Source organism: Natator depressus, chromosome 2 (assembly GCF_965152275.1).
Source record: "Natator depressus isolate rNatDep1 chromosome 2, rNatDep2.hap1, whole genome shotgun sequence".
Lineage (NCBI taxonomy): Eukaryota > Metazoa > Chordata > Testudines > Cheloniidae > Natator > Natator depressus.
Window position 1 is genome coordinate 148,636,257 of NC_134235.1, and position 22,875 is coordinate 148,659,131.

The window sequence follows — 22,875 nt, forward strand, 5'->3', positions numbered from 1 at the left end:
TGCAGAACTGGAATTAATTTGCAAACTGGACACCTTCAAATTAGGCCTGAATAAAGACTGGGAGTAGCTGGGTCACTACAAAAAGTAATTTTCCCTCTGTTGATACTCAGACCTTCTTGTCAACTGTTGGGAATGGGCGACGTCCAGCTTGATTGAATTGGCCTCATTAGTACTGACCCCCAGCTTGGTAAGGCAACTCCCATCTTTTCATGTGCTGTAATATATATACTGCTTACTGTATTTTTCACTCCAGGCATCTGATGAAGTGGGTTTTAACCCACAAAAGCTAATGCCCAAATAAATGTGTTAGTCTTTAAGGTGCCACAAGGACTCCTCATTGTTTTTACAACCATTTAAGGGGGTATCCCTCCATTGATTTATGGGATTTGTGCCAACAGAAATGGAAGCAAAAATGTGAGCAGTCTTTGGGGCATAACTGACATATCCACACTTCACTCCAATTTCCACAATATTGGGTATACATAATATGCTCAGGCATGAGTAAAATGTTGACAGGCAGTTGGGACACCAGTGCCTTTTTTTTTGGTCATACCTCTGATCAGAGAGCAGATGGACCAACTGCTCTGAGTGGTAGAAACCAAGATAATGGCTGAAGTGCATAAACTGTCAGTACAAAAGATGAAACAGTATTGTAATGAAATCTCTATTGTCCATACTCTAGGTTTGGAAGATGTAAGTTAAAAACTTGGAGAGAATATTTCAGTAAGAATTATAGTATAAAAATAAAGGACAGTTCATAAAAGCTTTTGGGTCAGACAAGGAGGAAGATGGAGAAAGGGCAAGTGATTTCAGCTGGTAACCACTTTAGAGAAAAGTTACACATGGGATTGAATTGGAAAAGATTGTGTTTGAAAATAACCTTGCAAAAGTAATTGGCCATACTAACCTCTTATACATGTTCTTAATTTTAAGCATGTGAGTAATTCCTTTCAAGTCAATGTAACTCTCATGTGCTTAAAGTTAAGCATATGCTGAAGCACTTTCCTTTATCAGCACCAAGGAGTAAGGACTAATACACACACTGTACATAACAGAACAAACTACAGTTATGTTATTACATATGAAAACAGTGTTCCAATTCAATGTTTAACCTAAATTCAGTTTCAAATTTTAGAAAATATGATGCATACCTGCTCAAAACTATTGGCCAGATCAGCAGATGAACAGGGAATGTTTAGAGTACAGACATGATCAGGGTGAACAGTATTGTGAATTTAGTGACAAATTAAAAAGGTAACAGGGTCTGGAGTCAGCATATATCAGCCCTTAGGAAGCAGGATGATGGCAACAACTGGAAACAATGGTTGAGAGATCTAATTGAAGTGTACATAATCTTAAATGGTGTAAAGAATATCAATGCAAGTTAATGCTTTCTACCCAACATGCATTCAAAGACCAGGGGCAAATATTGTACTTAAAATAAAATACAGACATAAAGGAACACTTATTCGTTTAATAGTAACCTCTGAAATGACCTTCCAGGCATGCATATTGAGCAAAACACACTGAGAGTTACTCAGGCAACAATTAGCTACTGTCCTGGGGGAAAATGACACAGTGAGAAACAGCATAAGCTGTATTCTGCCTTGTCAATCACATTAGAGAGTTTGTATTTTTAAGATGTACGGTTATTTCCCATTTTATAATTTTTTTTGCTGGATGAGATTTTCTATACCACTTCAAATCTGTGAATTATAAACCATATAGTTTACTTACAATATTTTGACACTTGATAAATAACTTTGTTTTGGATCTTCTGAACATACCTGTCTGATCCATAACTGTTACTAGTTATTTTAATAGGAGTATAAAATAAGTGTAGTTTTCTTGCTTGTGTATTTTGTTAACGCTACAGTCTCCAACACAGATGAAAGCAAAACCAAGTTGTGCTAGTTCTGGGTATTTCTGCTGCATCACAATATCATAGCAGAAATGTTTGTAATGATGATAGTCACTGGCATATCTGCTGAAGATTTTTAGTGGCAATTTAACCTAGACAAACCTTGCTTTTAGGCATTGGTATAGTACTTTTCCTTCCCCAAATTCGTATACCTTTATTTTTTAATTCCTGAGTAAATATTGTATTTAATTGCCCACAAGTAGCCTGTTGCTTTATATCAGGCCAGCTCAGCACACATAAAATCACCTCTGACCATCCATTCTCAATAATCATTCAGAAAAGGATATATATATTTTTTTTAGTAGATGCAGCCATGTATTCCACTTGGGTATTCGAGCGCCCAGCACACTGGAGTCAGATCATTTTACCTAGCAGTACCCGTAGAGGGGCGGCACTCATGCCTCTTATCCATAGCCCCTCCCCTGACTATATATGGCAGCACCATCCCAACCAGCCTTAGTTCCTTCTTTACTGCCTGTAGCTGGAGTCGGAACTCTGTGTAGTCTTAACCTCAGAACCTCTCACTAGTTTAGTGTCTTTTTTCTAGTTGTATATAGTTAATAGTATCCTTAGTGATAGTTAGATTAGTAAAAAGAAAAGGAGTACTAGTGGCACCTTAGAGACTAACCAATTTATTTGAGCATATGCTTTCGTGAGCTACAGCTCACTTCATCGGATGCATTCAGTGGAAAATACAGTGAGGAGATTTATATACACACAGAACATGAAAAAATGGGTGTTATCATACACACTGTAAGGAGAGTGATCACGTAAGATGAGCTATTACCAGCAGCAGAGCGGGGGAGGGTTGGGGGGAAGAAAACCTTTTGTAGTGATAATCAAGGTGGGCCATTTCCAGCAGTTAACAGGAACATCTGAGGAACAGTGGGGGGGGGAAGGGACTGAACATGGGGAAATATTTTTACTTTGTGTAATGACACATCCACTCCCAGTCTCTATTCAAACCTAAGTTAATTGTATCCAGTTTGCAAATTAATTCCAATTCAGCAGTCTCTCATTGGAGTCTGTTTTTAAGTCTTTTTGTTGTAATATTGCGACCTTTAGGTCTGTAATCGAGTGACCAGAGAGATTGAAGTGTTCTCCGACTGGTTTCTGAATGTTATAATTCTTGACATCTGATTTGTGTCCATTTACTCTTTTACGTAGAGACTGTCCAGTTTGACCAATGTACATGGAAGAGGGGCATTGCTGCATACATCACATTGGTAGATGTGCAGGTGAACGAGCCTCTGATGGTGTGGCTGATGTGATTAGGCCCTATGATGGTGTCCCCTGAATAGATATGTGGACACAGTTGGCAACGAGCTTTGTTGCAAGGATTGATTCCTGGGTTAGTGGTTCTGTTGTGTGGTGTGTGCTTGCTGGTGAGTATTTGCTTCAGGTTAGGGGGATGTCTGTAGGCAAGGACTGACCTGTCTCCCAAGATTTGTGAGAGTGGTGGGTCGTCCTTCAGGATAGGTTGTAGATCCTTGATGATGCGTTGGAGAGGTTTTAGTTGGGGGCTGAAGGTGATGGGTAGTGGCGTTCTGTTATTATTTCTGTTGGGCCTGTCGTGTAGCAGGTGACTTCTAGATACTCTTCTGGCTCTGTCAATTTGTTTCTTAACTTCAGCAGGTGGGTATTGTAGTTGTAAGAATGCTTGATAGAGATCTTGTAGGTGTTTGTCTCTGTCTGAGGGGTTGGAGCAAATGCGGTTGTATTGTAGAGCTTGGCTGTAGACGATAGACCATCGCTTATTAGCACCGTAGTGTCCAGGAAGTGGATCTCTTGTGTGGACTGGACCAGGCTGAGGTTGATGGTGGGATGGAAATTGTTGAAATCATGGTGGAATTCCTCAAGGGCTTCTTTTCCATGGGTCCAGATGATGAAGATGTCATCAGTGTAGCACAAGTAGAGTAGGTGCATTAGGGGACGAGAGCTGAGGAAGCGTTGTTCAGAGTCAGCCAGAAAAATGTTGGCATACTGTGGGGCCATGCGGGTACCCATAGCAGTGCCGCTGATTTGAAGGTATACATTCTCCCCAAATGTGAAATAGTTATGGGTGAGGACAAAGTCACAAAGTTCAGCCACCAGCTTTGCCGTGACATTATCGGGGATACTGTTCCTGATGGCTTGTAGTCCATCTTTGTGTGGAATGTTGGTGTAGAGGGCTTCTACAGCCATAGTGGCCAGGATGGTGTTTTCAGGAAGATCACCGATGGATTGTAGCTTCCTCAGGAAGTCAGTGGTATCTCGAAGATAGCTGGGAGTGCTGGTAGCGTAGGGCCTGAGGAGGGAGTCTATATAGGGAGATAATCCTGCTGTCAGGGTGCCAATGCCTGAGATGATGGGGCATCCAGGATTTCCAGGTTTATGGATCTTGGGTAGCAGATAGAATACCCCTGGTCGGGGTTCCAGGGGTGTGTCTGTGCGGATTTGTTCTTATGCTTTTTCAGGGAGTTTCTTGAGCAAATGCTGTAGTTTCTTTTGGTAACTCTCAGTGGGATCAGAGGGTAATGGCTTGTAGAAAGTGGTATTGGAGAGCTGCCTAGCAGCCTCTTGTTCATATTCTGACTTATTCATGATGACGACAGCACCTTCTTTGTCAGCCTTTTTGATTATGATGTCAGAGTTGTTTCTGAGGCTGTGGATGGCATTGTGTTCTACACGGCTGAGGTTATGGGGCAAGTGATGCTGCTTTTCCACAATTTCAGCCTGTGCACGTTGGCGGAAGCACTCTATGTAGAAGTCCAGTCTGTTGTTTCGACCTTCAGGAGGAGTCCACTTAAATCCTTCTTTTTGTAGTGTTGGTAGGAAGGTCTCTGTGGGTTAGTATGTTGTTCAGAGGTGTGTTGGAAATATTCCTTGAGTCGGAGACATCGAAAATAGGATTCTAGGTCACCACAGAACTGTATCATGTTCGTAGGGGTGGAGGGGCAGAAGGAGAGGCCCCGAGATAGGACAGATTCTTCTGCTGGGCTAAGAGTATAGTTGGATAGATTGACAATATTGCTGGGTGGGTTAAGGGAACCATTGCTGTGGCCTCTTGTGGCATGTAGTAGTTTAGATAGTTTAGTGTCCTTACAAAAATAATAACAGAACGCCACTAGCCATCACCTTCAGCCCCCAACTAAAACCTCTCCAACGCATCATCAAGGATCTACAACCTATCCTGAAGGACGACCCATCACTCTCACAGATCTTGAGAGACAGGCCAGTCCTTGCCTACAGACAGCCCCCCAACCTGAAGCAAATACTCATCAGCAAGCACACACCACACAACAGAACCACTAACCCAGGAACCTATCCTTGCAACAAAGCTCGTTGCCAACTGTGTCCACATATCTATTCAGGGGACACCATCATAGGGCCTAATCACATCAGCCACACTATCAGAGGCTCGTTCACCTGCACATCTACCAATGTGATATATGCCATCATGTGCCAGCAATGCCCCTCTTCCATGTACATTGGTCAAACTGGACAGTCTCTACGTAAAAGAATAAATGGACACAAATCAGATGTCAAGAATTATAACATTCAGAAACCAGTCGGAGAACACTTCAATCTCTCTGGTCACTCGATTACAGACCTAAAGGTCGCAATATTACAACAAAAAGACTTAAAAACAGACTCCAATGAGAGACTGCTGAATTGGAATTAATTTGCAAACTGCATACAATTAACTTAGGTTTGAATAGAGACTGGGAGTGGATGTGTCATTACACAAAGTAAAACTATTTCCCCATGTTTATGTCCCCCCTCTCCACTGTTCCTCAGACGTTCCTGTTAACTGCTGGAAATGGCCCACCTTGATTATCACTACAAAAGGTTTTCTTCCCCCCAACCCCCCCGCTCTGCTGCTGGTAATAGCTCATCTTAAGTGATCACTCTCCTTACAGTATGTATGATAACTCCCATTTTTTCATGTTCTGTGTGTATATAAATCTCCTCGCTGTATTTTCCACTGAATGCATCCGATGAAGTGAGCTGTAGCTCACGAAAGCTTATGCTCAAATAAATTGGTTAGTCTCTAAGGTGCCACTAGTACTTTTCTTTTTGTGAATACAGACTAACACGGCTGCTACTCTGAAACCAGTTAGATTAGTGTTAGTTGTTGTTAGTTAAGTATTCCCCTGTGATGCCCTCACTGGAGTTTAACCATCATCCATCGTGTGGGGGAGGGTTCTCCACAAGCACTGCTTGCTGTGCTTGGGTGAGGCCCATATCAAGGAGTGGTATTCAGTGTGTAGATCGTTCATGAAACAGACACAGGTGGCTAGGTACCTTTACCTAAAGCAGCACTTGTTTGAACAGGCCATGTGGCCTGCTTTGGCACCAAGGCACTCATTGGATCAGAGGTCGCCCTCGGGTTCCAAGAGTGTTGTTGCTTCACACTCTGGAGCAGACGCCTCTCTGAAGAGATAGAGGAGCCTTAGCTTGTTGAGTGCGCCAAGGAAAAGATTGCATAAGACTAATTGAGACCACTCCAGGTCTTGTGAGGACTAGCCCAGAAAGAGCATGGACTGGCACAGCGTTAGTGTTGGGCCACAGGATAGTGTAAGTACCTCTAACTGCTTCCTGGTACAGAATAGGGACCCTGTACAGTTGACTCCAGTTGTGGCCCTGGGGTATCCATTGAGTGCGATGGTGATGAGGGAAATGCTGGCACCAACTATTTCCATGTTGCAGCTACAGACCTCCTCTGTCTTTCTATCTCAGTGTCTCCCTTGAACCATGACTTTGCCAGCGCTGTGTTGTTTATAGTCCCATTGGCAGGATGGGCAGCTGAAGCCTTGGGGCTGTTGGCACTGCACCCCAATGTTCCCTTTCCATAGTCTGTGGAAGCAGGGCTGGTATTGGGCTCAGTGCAAGGGACCTCCTTGGCACTGGGAAACTTCTTGGCACCATTCCATTCAGCACCAATGATGTTACTATGGAGGCTCTCACTGCCCTCCACTTTGGCACCATCAGCTGCTTTGGTACTGCCACTGACTTCAGGGTCGACACTGCTTCCACAACCAATGTACTCAGTGCCAGCGGTACCACTTTCATCATCAGCGCCTGTCTCTGCCTCATTCTGGGCGATGTCTGAGTCACACCAGTTACTCGCTCCCTCAGCGCTGACTCCACCTTTATTGCTGGAATCCCCAAGTTCCTCGACATCGAGGTTGGAATCTTCCTCCTCCCACTCTCTATTGCCTGACCCACATCAAGGACTGTTTATGGAGCACTCCGGGCACCAGGATTGGCATTCATCCCACAGTTGGGACGGGGACTCATGGCCCGACACCTACTGGCCACAGATGCCCTATCCTTATCAGTGGCCTCCATGGAATCTGTGGGATGCTCCTTGGTCACAGAGGTTGCATTCCTCAGCTCACTCTAAGGCAATGTCACGGGACAGATTGGTGGTGGGAACTGTGGATCTAGTGAGCCTTTACTTGTGCGGAGCCCATGGAGCTGCTCCTTCCACCTTCACCAGTCCTGGAAAAAAAAAGCCAGCCTTGGCGTAGTTAACTGTCTCTTCTTCTTCCCCGGACGATTTAGCAGTGCTTGGCTCTTCCTCTCCTCCCATACCAGAGGATTTCAAGGCCTATTAGGACCTTTTACAGTGCATGGCTGCTTCCCTGGGCATTCAGGCAGAGTCCATGCAGGAGAACACCCATAAGTCAGTGGCTATCTTGCAACCACCTGCTCCTGGGAGAGTAGCTCTCAATATCATCAATGCACTTCTAGAGGCTGCAGAGGTTCTTTGGAGCTTGCTAGCTTCAGTACCAACTATGGCAAAGTGTAATTTTGTCCCAGTGCAGGGATTTGGGGGTTTTTACTCCAATCTGGCCCCAGATTCCCTAGGTGTAACTGCAGTGAATGATGAGCCTGGAAGAGCTGGGTGAAGTCCACTCCTAAGGACTGAAGAGGGCTCCAGGGACTGGCTCTGAAGGACATGGGGTGGGGAGGCCAGAAAGCCAGGGTGGGTTCCGGGTGCTGCTCAGGAACAGGGGGCACGAGGGCAGGGAGGCCTCCAGGGACCTCTCAGAGGCACGGGGCTGGAGGCTGGGGTGGGAGGGGGCTCTGAAGACTGCTAGAGGGCAGAGGGCATGAGGCCGGGGGGGGTTCTAATTAGGACATATGCTCCACAAGAACACAAGAGCATAGGGAGTCTCATACTGGATTGGACTAGTGGTTTATTGTGATGCTTCCCAGGGTACACAGGGTTGTAAGACACCTTGCAACCACCTGCCTTTAGCATGAGGAAGCCTTGTCTGTGTCTGGTGTGCATCAGCTCCCCACCCCCAACAGCCACATGCAATGCATACACTCCCCTCTCGGCCTATTTAGGCCCTGCAGTCACTCTGCAGGTTAGCCATTGGTGCACCTCAACCCTCAAGCCCTCCAAACATCTCCCTGGAGTTCCCAGCCCTTGGTCCACTGGACACTCGCCGTATTCACAGATTACACCCAATTTACCAGTTCCACCTCAGATCACCACTCTGCTTGACACACAGCACTTACATATGTTTATAGTGATATCATGTGTAAGTTCATTTAACAAACCATAGGGGACAATTTCCTGGTGCAAGTGCTGGAGGAACCAACTAGGGGGTGGAGCTCTTCTTGACCTGCTGCTCACAAATGGGGAAGAATTAATAAGGGAAGCAAAAGTGGATGGGGACCTGGGAGGCAGTGACCATGAGATGGTCGAGTTCAGGATCCTGACACAAGGAAGAAAGGAAAGCAGCAGAATACGGACCCTGGACTTCAGAAAAGCAGACTTTGACTCCCTCAGGGAACTGATGGGCAGGATGTCCTAGGAGAATAACATGAGGGGGAAAGGAGTCCAGGAGAGCTGGCTGTATTTTAAAGAATCCTTATTGAGGTTACAGGGACAAACCATCCCGATGTGTAGAAAGAATAGTAAATATGGCAGGCGACCAGCTTGGCTTAACAGTGAAATCCTTGCTGATCTTAAACACAAAAAAGAGGCTTACAAGAAGTGGAAGATTGGACAAATGACCAGGGATGAGTATATAAATATTGCTCGGGCATGTAGGAATGGAATCAGGAAGGCTAAATCACACCTGGAGTTGCAGCTAGCGAGGGATGTTAAGAGTAACAAGAAGGGTTTCTTCAGGTATGCTGGCAATAGGAAGAAAGCCAAGGAAAGTGTGGGCCCCTTACTAAATGAGGGAGGCAACCTAGTGACAGAGGATGTGGAAAAAGCTAACGTACTCAATGCCTTTTTTGCCTCTGTCTTCACGAACAAGGTCAGCTCCCAGACTACTGCACTGGGAGGAGGTGGCCAGCCCTCTGTGAAGGAAGAAGTGGTTCGGGACTATTTAGAAAAACTAGACGTGCACAAGTCCATGGGGCCGGATGCGTTGCATCCGAGAGCGCTAAAGGAATTGGCGGATGTGATTGCAGAGCCATTGGCCATTATCTTTGAAAACTCATGGCGATCGGGGGAAGTCCCGGAAGATTGGAAAAAGGCTAATGTAGTGCCCATCTTTAAAAAAGGGAAGAAGGATGATCCTGGGAACTACAGGCTGGTCAGCCTCATCTCAGTCCCCGGAAAAATCATTCCTCAAGGAATCAATTCTGAAGCACTTAGAGTAGAGGAAAGTGATCAGGAACAGTCAGCATGGATTCACCAAGGGAAAGTCATGCCTGACTAATCTAATTGCCTTCTATGATGAGATAACTGGTTCTGTGGATGAAGGGAAAGCAGTGGACATGTTATTCCTCGACTTTAGCAAAGCTTTTGACACGGTCTCCCACAGTATTCTTGTCAGCAAGTTAAAGAAGTATGGGCTGGATGGATGCACTACAAGGTGGGTAGAAAGTTGGCTAGATTGTCGGGCTCAACGGGTAGTGATCAATGGCTCCATGTCTAGTTGGCAGCCAGTATCTAGCGGAGTGCCCCAAGGGTCGGTCCTGGGGCCGGTTTTGTTCAATATCTTCATAAATGATCTGGAGGATGGTGTGGATTGCACCCTCAGCAAGTTTGTGGATGACACTAAACTGGGAGGAGTGGTAGATATGCTGGAGGGTAGGGATAGGATACAGAGGGACCTAGACAAATTGGAGAATTGGGCCAAAAGAAATCTGATGAGGTTCAACAAGGACAAGTGCAGAGTCCTGCACTTAGGACGGAAGAATCCAATGCACCGCTACAGACTAGGGACCGAATGGCTAGGCAGCAGTTCTGCAGAAAAGGACCTAAGGGTGACAGTGGACGAGAAGCTGGATATGAGTCAACAGTGTGCCCTTGTTGCCAAGAAGGCCAATGGCATTTTGGGCTGTATAAGTAGGGGCATTGCCAGCAGATCGAGGGACGTGATCGTTCCCCTCTATTCGACACTGGTGAGGCCTCATCTGGAGTACTGTGTCCAGTTTTTGGGCCCCATACTACAAGAAGGATGTGGAGAAATTGGAGAGAGTCCAGCGAAGGGCAACAAAAATGATTAGGGGTCTGGAACACATGAGTTATGAGGAGAGGCTGAGGGAACTGGGATTGTTTAGTCTACGGAAGAGAAGAATGAGGAGGGATTTGATAGCTGCTTTTAACTACCTGAAAGGTGGATCCAAAGAGGATGGATCTAGACTATTCTCAGTGATAGCAGATGACAGGACAAGGAATAATGGTCTCAAGTTGCAGTGGGGGAGGTTTAGGTTGGATATTAGGAAAAACTTTTTCACTAGGAGGGTGGTGAAACACTGGAATACGTTACCTAGGGAGGTGGTGGAATCCCCTTCCTTAGAAATTTTTAAGGTCAGGCTTGACAAAGCCCTGGCTGGGATGATTTAGTTGGGATTGGTCCTGCTCTGGGCAGGGGGTTGGACTAGATGGCCTCCAGAGGTCCCTTCCAACTCTGTTATTCTACGATTCTATGATTCTATGAAATTCAAGTAGTAAGAAGTAGAAGTTCTGGAAACCAATGGTTACATATACAGTAAATCATAATATGCATTCTAAAGCCTAGACTTAATTAACAAGATAGTCTCATGTCCAGTAGAGTATTGTTCATCCAAAATCCTTGCAGCGCTGTACAGCCATGATGGCTGTGACCCTTCTTTCATGACACAAGTAGGGTGTCTATTTGCCTGCTTCATGAAAGATTTAGCGGGTCCCTTCTTACTCCAAGATATACCAGAAACATCTTTTGTCTTTATTCATAATCAGGACACCTTCCTGCTGTTTGCTCCTTTCTGTAGATTTTGTAGTCTCTGGAGTGGCACCTGGCTCAGTATGCAAATTGACATACATTGTGAGGCATGCAATACATAACACCCAAATGGCCAGATGGGGAGATAGGTGTCTGCTACCTCCTGCCTGAAAGGAACATTTCCGAGGTACATCATCTCCCGTTGAGCTGCCTTAATGCCAAGATCTTAAGAACATAATTTTCAGTATAAATACATAATTCCTTAATTATCATCCGTACACACATTTCACAATGATTAGAATGACCAGTAGGCTACTGGCACTCCATAGAATCCTGACATGCCACTCTTCAGTGAACTATTATGCATATAACAGACCCAGGGGATCCCTATACAATCCCATGAGCCCATCTGCCGATTGACCCCAAAGGGTCCCTGGGTCACATTTATCTCGTTTAGCATCCTGCCTCTGACAATGGCCAGTAACAAAGGAAGTGCAAGAAATCCTGTAGTGCACAATTATGAAACAACCTGCCAATTGGGAGACATTTCTTTCTAGCCCTCATCAGTCAGAAGGGGCTTATCCACACTAAGAAAAATGCTGTGTGCTTTTTTTCTTTTAAATGTGCGAGCTAACACAGCAAGGCACAGCAAGCTGTAGTTTTAACATGTGTTAGCTGGATGAGCGGTGCTGAACGAGCCGTGCTAATGGAATGCTGACAGATTTTGACAGTAAGCCAGGAACAATCTGTAGTAAGTGGAGTTGGTCAGAACATTTCTGTTGAAATTTCATTGCAGCAACATTATGCTGTTTCATTGAAATTGAAACATTTTGCTGATATGTAGCTGTTTCCATGCAACTTTCAGCAGGAAGGCTTTGGATCAGTCAGTGAGACAGGCTGGGTGGCATGGGTACTGGCCTATGACGGGGGGACTCACATTCAAGTCCTTACCCTACCTAATAAGGGTAGAAAAACTCTGGTCTGAATCAGGTAGAGCAGGGACTTAAATTGGCTTACCTACATGCGGGGGAGGGGGAGCCCAGAATAGCTCCTCATATGAACACTGATATTTTGCTGTAGACAGCCTTCTTGTAGTTTAGGTTAATTTTCACTTTAGCTTAATCCACTTCCAAAATGGAATAATTGTTGCACTTTAAAGTTGCACCTAGCTATTTCTCACTGAATTCCCCAGATAGCCATGCTCTGGGTCTCCTACGTCTCAGCCCAATAACCTAACCATGAAGCTATGGGGTGTGTCAGACACAGATATACAAAACCTCTCTCCCCTGAGACAATTCAGTTTTCACAAAAACATAAGAAAGGTTTTATTTTCATTCCAATGTGGAACAACAGCAAATTTGAAAGTTCCTCTTCTTTTGCTTTCACAGTTAAGGTACCTGAACTCACTTCATAGGTGACAGGTCATTTTTACATGCTGAGACCTTCAGCTTTATTTTGTTCCATCCCTGGATTTTACCTAGTCCCATGAAAGCCTCTGAATATATTTTCTTGAAATATGGTTGAGTTTCCATAATTAATTTGACTTGTTTCAGTATAACAAGAGCACTTACAGCTGGCAGAAAGAACAGCAGTTTTATTAATCCTGGAAACACATTTATTTTATTTTCTTATATTTATCGAGTCCTACAAGTCTTTTGTCACAGTGGCACCAGTGATCTGCTGTGCATTTCTTTTTGGGCTTTTATGTGGAACCTTTTAACATCTAAATTTGCTTCTTCGGGTTCCCCTTTGACATTTTCCTGGGATAGATGTTGCTGCTTTCTTATATTTCATGCTGACATACTCATGTAATCATTTTAGCAAGGTCAGGTTCTAAAAGTAGACATTTCCAGAAGTGATTGTCTTCCACAGTTCTCTCCCTTACTGTTTCTTCTGAGAGTGTTCTGCTTGTACAATGCTTTGCCAGTCTATGAACATCTGTTCAGAAGCTATCTGAAATTTCACCTGGTTCTTGGAAGCATTTATTACATTTTGCATGTTCATAAAAAACATTATGTTCCTCAACAAAATGTACCTCAAACCTTTTTTTCTACCTATCCATATTCCTTTTTCTGGCCAGGGGAAAGGGTAATTACTGTGAGGGAATTTACTTAGTACTTCTCACTCTTGTTAACAAGCACTGATGTCAGAGGTATAGCCCCAGGCTGAAGGGGAAGTAAATGCGGGTTAAAAAAAATACCTGTCAACTCTACAGATTTTCTTCAGACAAGGGGTTTTCAAATGGTCTGCAGGAAAAACCCCAGTCTATAGAGCAATCCCATCTGATTGGATGATGTTGCCCATTCCTTTGCCTCCTGGAGAAGTGCAGTCACTCAGAGCTGCTCCACTTGGTGAGGGACAGCTTGGTCTCCAAATATGTGGAGCAGGCATATTTTGGGAAGCCACTCCAGTGTTGAGGGTGAAGGAAAAGAAACCCCCACCCACTCTAGAGGAGTTTCACTTATTCTGGATGTTTTTACACTTTTCCTTTGTTTTCTCCTCCTGCTGGAGGCAAGATCCATACAGTTGGGACACCATATTTTCTTGTGGGCCGGCAAGAGCAGTTGCAAGAGAGAGAAGTGCTTTATTAGTGGTAACTTGGAAGTGATACAGTAAAGTGTGGGGACTGATTGTTGTCTTATGCAGAGTCTCGTGTTATGCAATCCTGAACATCCAGTGTTGGAGCTCTAAGTGAAGCAGACCTCTGTCAGACTTCTTGGCTTGAGTGATTACTAAACACCACAGAGAGCAGTCAGCACTGTATTCAGATCTAGTGTGACCCACAATATTAACTCTTCAGTGCCTTCCACACAACCATAACATTTTGTTTGCTTTTTAAAAACACTGCTGTTGTGCGTAAGTAGAACAGACACTTAGATCAAAGGACCAGTTGTTTTATCCTAATTGTTCAACGTGTGGCCCGAGGCATTATTTATTGCACACTATACAAACCCTGCTCTAAAGACAGAATTATTAATTTTCCCAACGGCTTTTCTATACTGCTCATCAGTAGAGTATCTGAGTGTCTCAAAAATTAATTTATTTTCAAAAAACCCTAATGAGGTGAGGGGGTGGTTTTGTCTTCATTTTGCAGGCATCGAAAGGTTACAATCAGGAGGATTTGTTAAATTTTGATGCCCAGCTGGTGACGGCTGGGACTTCTTTTATTAGAGTACTTACTTAGCATTATATAACACTTTACAGGTTCCTACAGGCAGTGTGCAGGCAGTCCCGGAGAGGCAGCACCATTGACATTAGGTGCTGCCATTGACTTCAGGTACAGCTGTGAGTATTCAAGACTTCTGCAAATCAGACCTCAGAGTCTTAAGTCAGGCTGCCAGAAAATGAGAAACACAGTTAGTGACCACCTGTGAAATGTTTGGTTTAAGTGACTTGACTAGCATCATACAGGATCTCTGTGGTACCGACAAGGATAGAATCTGGTTCTCCAGGGCATCATTTAACTGCCTTAACCATGAGACCCTCCTTTCTCTTCCTGCAGTCCCCAGCCTCCAACACATCTTCCAACTTCTGCAACAAATGAGACATAGGTTCTGCAGACAAGACTTCTTCCCTCCACAACCCTGATTCAGGGTCCAGGTTTATCCTGTGCACTGAATGGGGCAGGGTTCCTGTGGACAAAATAATATGTGACCATGTAATTAAAGACTATCATAATGCACAGGAAACCTCAGTTCTGTCATTTCCTAACTTTTGAGGGTTTGACGAAAGATATCTCTTTGGTTCAAATAAACTCTGGAGCTTCCTGTTTAACCATACTTTGCCCCATTGCCTATGTGCTTCCTGTTTTGTTGAGGGATATGACTCTTATGGTGTGTTCAAGTTAATGCTGCATTTTAATGTAAGCATTTTAAGTTCCTTAGTTTTGACTTCCGGATCTTTAGGATTAAGTTCCTTAGGTTTTTTTTTAATTCTTTTTTCTAAAGGTTAGTGTCATACTGCTAGTTTTTGCTCCCATCCCACACTCATGCCAGTGCACATTTTTCTTTTCTACTCTTCCTTGTTGCTACATTCTTTCATCTTATTGTATCTAGGGTTGAAATTTTTCCATCAAAACTCTTTTTTGACAGAAAATTGGGTTTTAAACAATTTTTTGATAGAAATGTATGCTTTCTGCTGAACACTTCAATCTTTTGATCAAACTTTGAGGCCAAAAAATCCACCAATTCTAACTGCATCCACATGTATATCCATCCCAACTGTAGTCTCAATCTGTCTTGTTCTCATACTCTCTCACTTTGTTACGATTGATTTTACTTCTCTGGTTTCTCTCAGTGGGTCAAAGTCTGCTGTTGCTTACACAATGTAAGTCCCTAGTGACACCACTGCCTTCAGTGGAATAACATTGGATTAACACTATTTATTCACACGAGGTTCACAAATTGTAACTTTGTATTTCTTCACACTGGAGTGCTCCAGATCCTTCAGAATCCATTCTGCTTCACCCTTTCTTTTTTTATTTAATTTTTTCCTTCACGTGATGTTTCTTGACTTGTTGGATCCTGTCTGTTCTTCTTCCTCTTTGAATTCAGTCTGGAACTTCTGTTTGTTACTCACTTCCAGTTCCTGGGGCAAGATGAAACTCTTAAAACTTGCCTCAGTTTTACCCCCTTATTATTAGCAATGAGGCACAACTGTTCAGCTGCTCATTGGAACCAGGTCCTCGCATAGCTTCCAAACAAAGGAAGTTGCATTAGTGAAAAGCTGTTGCAATGTCTAACTCCTAGGTGCTCTGCTGCCAAGTGAAACTGACAGACCCAAATTAGGCACTCAAGCTTCCCAGGCATCCTATGGAGAGAGGTAGGCAAAAATGGATTCTCAGAAGCCAGCAAGCTAAGTGGGGAGCTGCCTAAACTAAGAAGAGTGAAATGCTGAGGAGAAGAGTGAGACTCAGGGCCCAGCGCCACAAAGGGACTTAGGTATCTAACCTGATTGGGCCATAGGCACTTGACTGACAGACCAGAGAAAGGCACCGATCTTCACACAGGATTCTTAGCCATAAGCCCTCTCCTGGTGTTAGGCCCTTAAGCCAGGCCAGTCCTTTCTTGTGATAAATGAGAGAGGGACCCGCACTCCCCATGATAGCCAAATGGTTAGGCAGTCACCTGGGAGGTGGGAGACATGTTCTCACCTCCCTGCTCTGCTGAGGTTGGGGCGTGGACTTGAACACAGTCTCCCACAGCCCAGGTGAGCAGCAACCACTTGGGTTCTCAACCAGGAGGGGTGAGGTCTAAAAACCATACCAAATGTTTCCCAAAATTTTACTGAATAGTATCAACTCTGATGGCAGAGATCAGGCTCCTGTGGGACACAGGCTGCACAGTAGAACAGGCCTGGCAGCAGCAGTGCCTTTCCCCAGGCCACCACCGCCCCCTCCCCTGTGGCACCCCCAGAGCCAGCTCCTTGGCATGCCACCACAAGGCACACCCAGAACCAGATCTGACTCATCGGCATCCCCACTTTCTACCAGCCAGCAGCAGTAGCAGGTTGAGTGCCTCCTCTGCTCCTGTTCTCAATGGGCTGGGAGAGGAGACCCATCAACGCCGCACCACACTGCCTCTGAGGCTGCAACACAGCACCACTATCAGCCGGGGGACAAAATCCTACTGATGCAAGAAACATGACAGGTCCAAGCTTCTTTGTACTCTACTCCTTCTAGGCAAGCACATCTCACTGGGTATGAAACCTGCCTCAGCTCCTCGCCTCATTTGTGTTGCTGTAAAATCTCAACAACTTTTATTTCTGAAACAACCACCATATTATTTTCTTTGATCCAAAGTTAGTTTTTTATATTGCATTAATTTCCAAATTAAGTCTTTTCCAGTCACCAGGCTTTGTACAGCATAGCTGTCAGCTGCCTTTTCATGCTGGACTGTTTACTTGAAGAGCTTTTCTCTCTCAACTTGATGTAGAGGTCTTCGTTTACAGCTATAGCACTCTTTTGTACAGTACCTTAAAGAGAGTTCAACTTTACTTGGCAAACCAGAGAAGCTGGACACTTCTTTTCACAGGCTTTCCTTTCTTTGCTCTCTGAATTAATTACTTGCAGACACATGGCAGAATATAAAATTTTATGAATTAACAAGTAAGCCAATCAATGCCATGAAAGAAAATCAAGGCTACGTGATCATAAAATGTACTTTGCTCATAAATTCTGATAAGTGAAGCTTTGCTTTAATTAGAATATTGTGCAGTGCAGTGTTAAATGGATAGTAGTGTAGGGCTTGAAAAATCCAATCAGCTGCTGGCCAGTGAGCAGCAGGAAACTTTCCTTGATGAGCCATGGAGGGTAAACCAACCATTTCTGCAAACATTAACCTTGGTTTTTTTTTTTAAAATAGTTTGTAGCCCTTCTGTTTGTGAAAAAAATCTCCCAAATATGACCAAATTCAAACCAATGCACCATTATTTTCCTGAGTTTAGGATCAGGCTCCTATCTCTTCCAAGCTACATCCAACCTTTGTCAACATGCAGGAGTATTTAGATCTGATGTTTTGGTTTAGACCCATCTCTTTTTTGAATATCAATATAATGTTTCTTGAATGAATTTAAAGAATGCATGGTCAGAAAAATGCAAATATACTTAATAGTGCGCTTGGATACATTTATATACTGCACCTGTGCTCTATCACTCTTCTACTGAGCCTGAAAGATCAGTTTTATTATGCTCTCATTAGACAACTTCTGTTGCTTTTTTCAGCATCAACCAAAAATCCTTCTGGCATAAGAACAGTGAATTTTGTATGGATTCTTCTGCAAATAAATCACTGTGAGCCATATGTTCCCTTCTGTTATATGATATGGAGAGCACCAATTTTTTATCAAATTGTTACAATAAAGAGATTCAAAAGCCATGCATGGGTGGCAGCAGCCTGAGAGGCATGTTCTTGGCAGAAGATTTGGAGTATTAAACTTGTCGCAGAAAATAACCACAAGTATCCCATGGATGTCAGAAATGGGGGCATTTTCAGGAAGTAGGTGGGAAGGCCCGGGGCAAACACAGGTACCACATATGCTACCGCCTAAGCAGCTGCATATGGATTGTCTGAAAGTCATTCACGAAACTGCTGCCTTTCAGCACCAGTAGTTTTGTACATCCGACAATTCAGCAGGGTTCTTTTGACTTTCTCAGTTCTGCTGTTTCCAGATGCATGGAGGTAGAAACTGGCATCCTTAAATGTGTACCTGAGTGCGCTGCCCCCACAACAGTGCCAATGTGCAGTAAGTGGCTCGGGATTGGTTTGAGGGTTGATAGAGACATCAAGGGGACAGAGGAAAAACCCCTTAAGTGAGGAAGGAAAAGAAAGAGAAAGTTGGAATATTAGGTTGAAAGTTGAGCAGAAGAAAAGCAGATAGAATGTAACTTGTGGGAGAGATAGAAAGGACGTTAGGGGCACTAAGGAGTCCCAGGGAAGGAGGAGAGTAATTAGAATCCAGGGATATGGTGATGCAGGAGGAGGATTGGGGAGGTACAGGGAAAGGTAGAGGAGGACTGAGAAAAAGAAATGAGGGCATCATAGGTATTGATGGATAAGGCACCCAATTGGATATCCACAAATGTAGCACACAAATATGAATGGTTGGGAGGCAAGGGGCATTTGGACAACCCTGCAGAGGGTAAATGAAGTCTCTGTATGTGGAATAACCCGAACCTTTTATAGGTGCAAGAGGAAGCTAAGAGGCCTTCTTAATCCAGGATGCCTGTTCAGTTCTTAAGATGGGTATATAATGTGTCACTCTTGAAGTAATATACAGTCAGAAAGGTCGCCTTTCATTTCTTTCCTCCTTCTCCTCCTCCTCTTTTTTTTTACCCCTGTCATCCCTGATGAGAGTTGGTGGATCAATGGGCTACTTCAGCACTCAGATGGTAAGGAGCTGGCCTGTACAGGTCTGAAGTAATTGGAAGGCTTGTTTGAACTTGTCTCCTCTCACTTCTGACATGCTGATATGTGGACATTTTTATTTTAAATTTCCCACTGTATCGAACAGAAGTTTAACTGCATTTAGAGTACACTTCTAAAGTTTGCAGATGATACCAACCTGGGAGGGGTTGCAAGTGCTTTGGAGGATAGGATTAAAATTCAAAATGATCTGGCCAAGCTGCAGAAATGATCTGAAGAAAATAGGATGAAATTCAATAAAGACAAATGCAAAGTACTCCACTTAGGAAGGAACAATCAGTTGCACACGTACAAAATCGGAAATGACTGCCTAGGAAGGAGTACTGCGGAAAAGGATCTGGGGGCCATAGCGGACCTCAAGCTAAATATGAGTCAACAGTGTAACACTGTTCCAAAAAAAGCAAACATCATTCTGGGATGTATTAGCAGAAGTGCTGTAAGCAAGACATGAGAAGTAATTCTTCCACTATACTCCACTCCGATTAGGCCTCAACTGGAGTGTTCTGTCCAGTTCTGGGTAACACATTTCAGGAAGGATGTGGACAAATTGGAGAGAGTCCAGAGAACAGCAACAAAAATGATTAAAGGTCTAGAAAACATGGTCTCTGAGGGAAGATTGAAAAAATTGTCCTTGTTTAGTCTGGAGAAGAGAAGACTGGGAGGGGACATGACAACAGTTTTCAAGTACATAAAAGGTTGTTACAAGGAGGAGGGAGAAAAATTGTTCTCTTTAATCTCTGAGGGGTAGAACAAGAAGCAATAGGCTTAAATTGCAGCAAGGGTGGTTTAGGTTGAACGTTAGGAAAAATTTCCTAACTGTCAGGGTGGTTAAGCACTGGAATAAATTGCCTAGGAAGGTTGTTGAGTCTCCATCATTGCAGATTTTTAAGAACAGGTTAGACAAACACCTGTCAGGGATGGTCTAGATAATATTTAGTCCTGCCATGAGTTCAGGGGACTGGACTAGAAGACTCTCGAGGTCCCTTCCAGTCCTACAGTACTATGATTGGTGTTGACAACGTTGGAAACGTAGACTCCAACTGCCATTTTCAGCACTGTCAGTTAGAATTGCTCTGAGCCACTGCCTTAGTTTTCAAAGCACTTTAAAAAACATTTACTCATTACTGCTCAAAAACCCCACTGAAATGTGAGTCTGTATCAGCTCCAATTTACAGAGGAGAAACTTAGTCAGAGAGGTAGTCAACGTTTCCAGACATGTATACCGGGTGTTAGTCATCTAACTCCACATTTAGGCACCCAAGAGGCCTAATTTTAAAAGTTGTGCAAGAGTCAGGGACAATCTGTCCCTGTCCTAATACAACAGTCCAGAGAGAGCCATTGTCTAACTAACACACTTGGAGAATCGGAGCCAGGGACTTCTGAGTGCTTATCTTGGCTGCCTTCTGATTTCTTCCATGGCTTTAGACACCTGAATTCACATAGAGACAAGTAAATGGCTCTATTTTTAAATGTTCTGCACACCCACATCTTCCACTGAAGCCACAAAGTGGTGTCCAGGATTGGCAGTGGGCTCTGGACCCTTTCTTGTGGAGGGAAGTTGGAGGGATTTCCACAGGGGATTCTTCAGAGGTTTTCTCCCCAAAAGCTTCTTGCCCCTGGTTTTTAATATGGATGGGGTTAATCTGACCCAGGGAATTTTGTAGTGCTACCCTCTCAAAACTTTAATGAATCATGTACTTAAATTTGTAGCAGATGGGCTATAATGTTGTGAGGTTTAATAGGATATATGGTGTTGTTGTTTAAAAGATAGATAAGGTTGAAAAGGTTTATTTCTGAAAAGTAAAAGACTGTAGCAAGATTTCAAATAGGTTTGTTATTTCTTTAACGTAAGATAGTCAAAAACTCTCCAAATGTCCATAATTCATCACCTCATGTACTTTACCTTGCATTGAGTAGGGTAAGCTTCTTATGGGGCCAGCAATTTGATTTCACTCATTGAGATTTCCATTTCTTTGTTTTTCAGCTTTCATTTGCAGCAACAACCCCAGAGTTGGCTGATAAGAAAAAATATCCTTATTTCTTCCGGACAGTGCCATCTGATAATGCAGTGAATCCTGCGATTTTGAAGTTACTCAAATATTATCAATGGAAGAGGGTGGGAACTCTAACCCAGGATGTACAAAGATTCTCTGAGGTAAGAGCTGCTTAACTATTAGTATAAGAAGGTGATTTCTAATTTTTAATGCTAAGGGACCTACTTCCATCATTAATGGGAAAAAATGCATCCATTGTTTAAATCTCATTGGTTTTTATTGCCAGATGGCATTTACTGCACTTAAAGCCTGCTTCTGTTAGGGATTTTGGTATTTGTATAACTATGCTGATACAGTGTAGATGTGATGCACTGTTGTAAAGTGAGGCTCAGACCGGTTCAAGTTATTCTACTTTGCACAGGTGCAGCATATCTCTGCTGGGGATTTGTACTCTGTTGTAACAACACTCTTGCAAAAAAAAAAAACTTTATGTAGACAAGCCATCAGTGTTTGGAAACCTTAACTAATCTTTTCAATGTGGATCCCACAGCTCCTGCAGAACCCGCTGCCATAATAGTGGGATTAAAGAATAGTCCTGCACGGGGCTCTACCCAACGTCTAGTGTTCTACCTTTCAAGATATTAGGCTATTTCTTCACTGCAAGAAAGGTGTATTTTGTACTTCAAGGTAAAATCACCTGGGGTTTACCTCTTAACTAGCTACATGAGGTAAAGACTACCTAGAATTTTACATCAATATAGCTCTCTTGTACTACAAACTACACCTTTTTGCAATAAAAAATGCCTTAGAGTTCTAATTACATCCTCCTTTGCATCTTTTGATTTGTAAAATATATATACTTTTGAAGGAATTTTATCATTATGTAAGCGGGGGAATAGTCCCGCTATTGTGGGGAACTTTCCTGGCTTCTGCACTACCCCGATGAAGTGGGCTAGTGAAAGGATCTGAGTCCTCGCTCCCACTTCCTTTACCCAGTGGCCTCCCTGCCCTTGAGGACTTCCCTTCCACTCTCCTCTCTGGCAGAGTCCTCGTAACTCCAACAAGGCTGGGCCCAGGATTCCTGGGGGGCTCGACCCCCAACCGTGCTGTGGTCACCTAGGACAGGGGCTAGGGTGTCCCCACTCCGGGGTACTCTCTCTGCACTGGGCACTTCTCTGACCCACTGACCATTACATACAAGTTAAAGCAAATGCAATTTATTTAATCAACAATTAATTTTAAAAAGAATAAGGAAAAATGGGAAAGGTTAAAGGAAACACATCCACCGCTCTGTGGCAGGGAACATCACAAACAGCGTCTCTGGAATGCCAGGGCAGTTCACAGTCTGTTACTTGTAAGTCCCAGGCCGCCTTCTCAGGCCCTGGCTTTGCTGCAGGGATGCTGTGGGTTGGACACTTGCTCTGGTGGTGGCCACATGCTCTCAGGCTCTAAGTGGTAGGACCCTTCTTCCCAGTGTCTTCCCCACCCTGTCGGGGTTACGATCCAAGCCTGGCCTGCAGAGCCTCTTGGCTGAGATGTCTCCCTGTGCTGGGCCCGCTGCCCAGGGTGCCCCTCACTCTCCCCAGCTGCTCACCGCACCCAGCTCCGGACTGCTCCAGCCCCAGCTCCACCACTCGGTCTCTGCACTACTGCTGCTCTGCCTCCAGCTCCCTGGGCTGCTTCTTTGGCCCCTCTGGCTCTGGTTGCTACAGCTCTGCTCCCAGGACAGCTCTGCTCTGCAGGCTGCTTCTGTGACTCTTCTCCCAGCACTGACCTGCTTCATGGGCTGCTTTTCTGGCCCCTCTGGCTCTGGTTGCTGCAGCTCTGCTCCCAGGGCAAGTCTGCTCTCTCTGGGCTGTGCCTCTGGCTTT

The 22,875-nt window shown here is 44.1% G+C and overlaps 1 protein-coding gene across 1 annotated transcript in view; it reads left to right on the forward strand.

Moving 5' to 3' along the window:
- The window catches only part of GABBR2 (gamma-aminobutyric acid type B receptor subunit 2), an 813,006-nt gene that overhangs the window by 262,724 nt on the left and 527,407 nt on the right, over nucleotides 1-22,875 (forward strand). Inside the window, exon 3 of the mRNA XM_074945100.1 lies at nucleotides 20,995-21,165. Within this exon, the coding sequence (XP_074801201.1) occupies nucleotides 20,995-21,165 (171 nt within the window). The remainder of the gene's footprint in view (nucleotides 1-20,994; nucleotides 21,166-22,875) is intronic.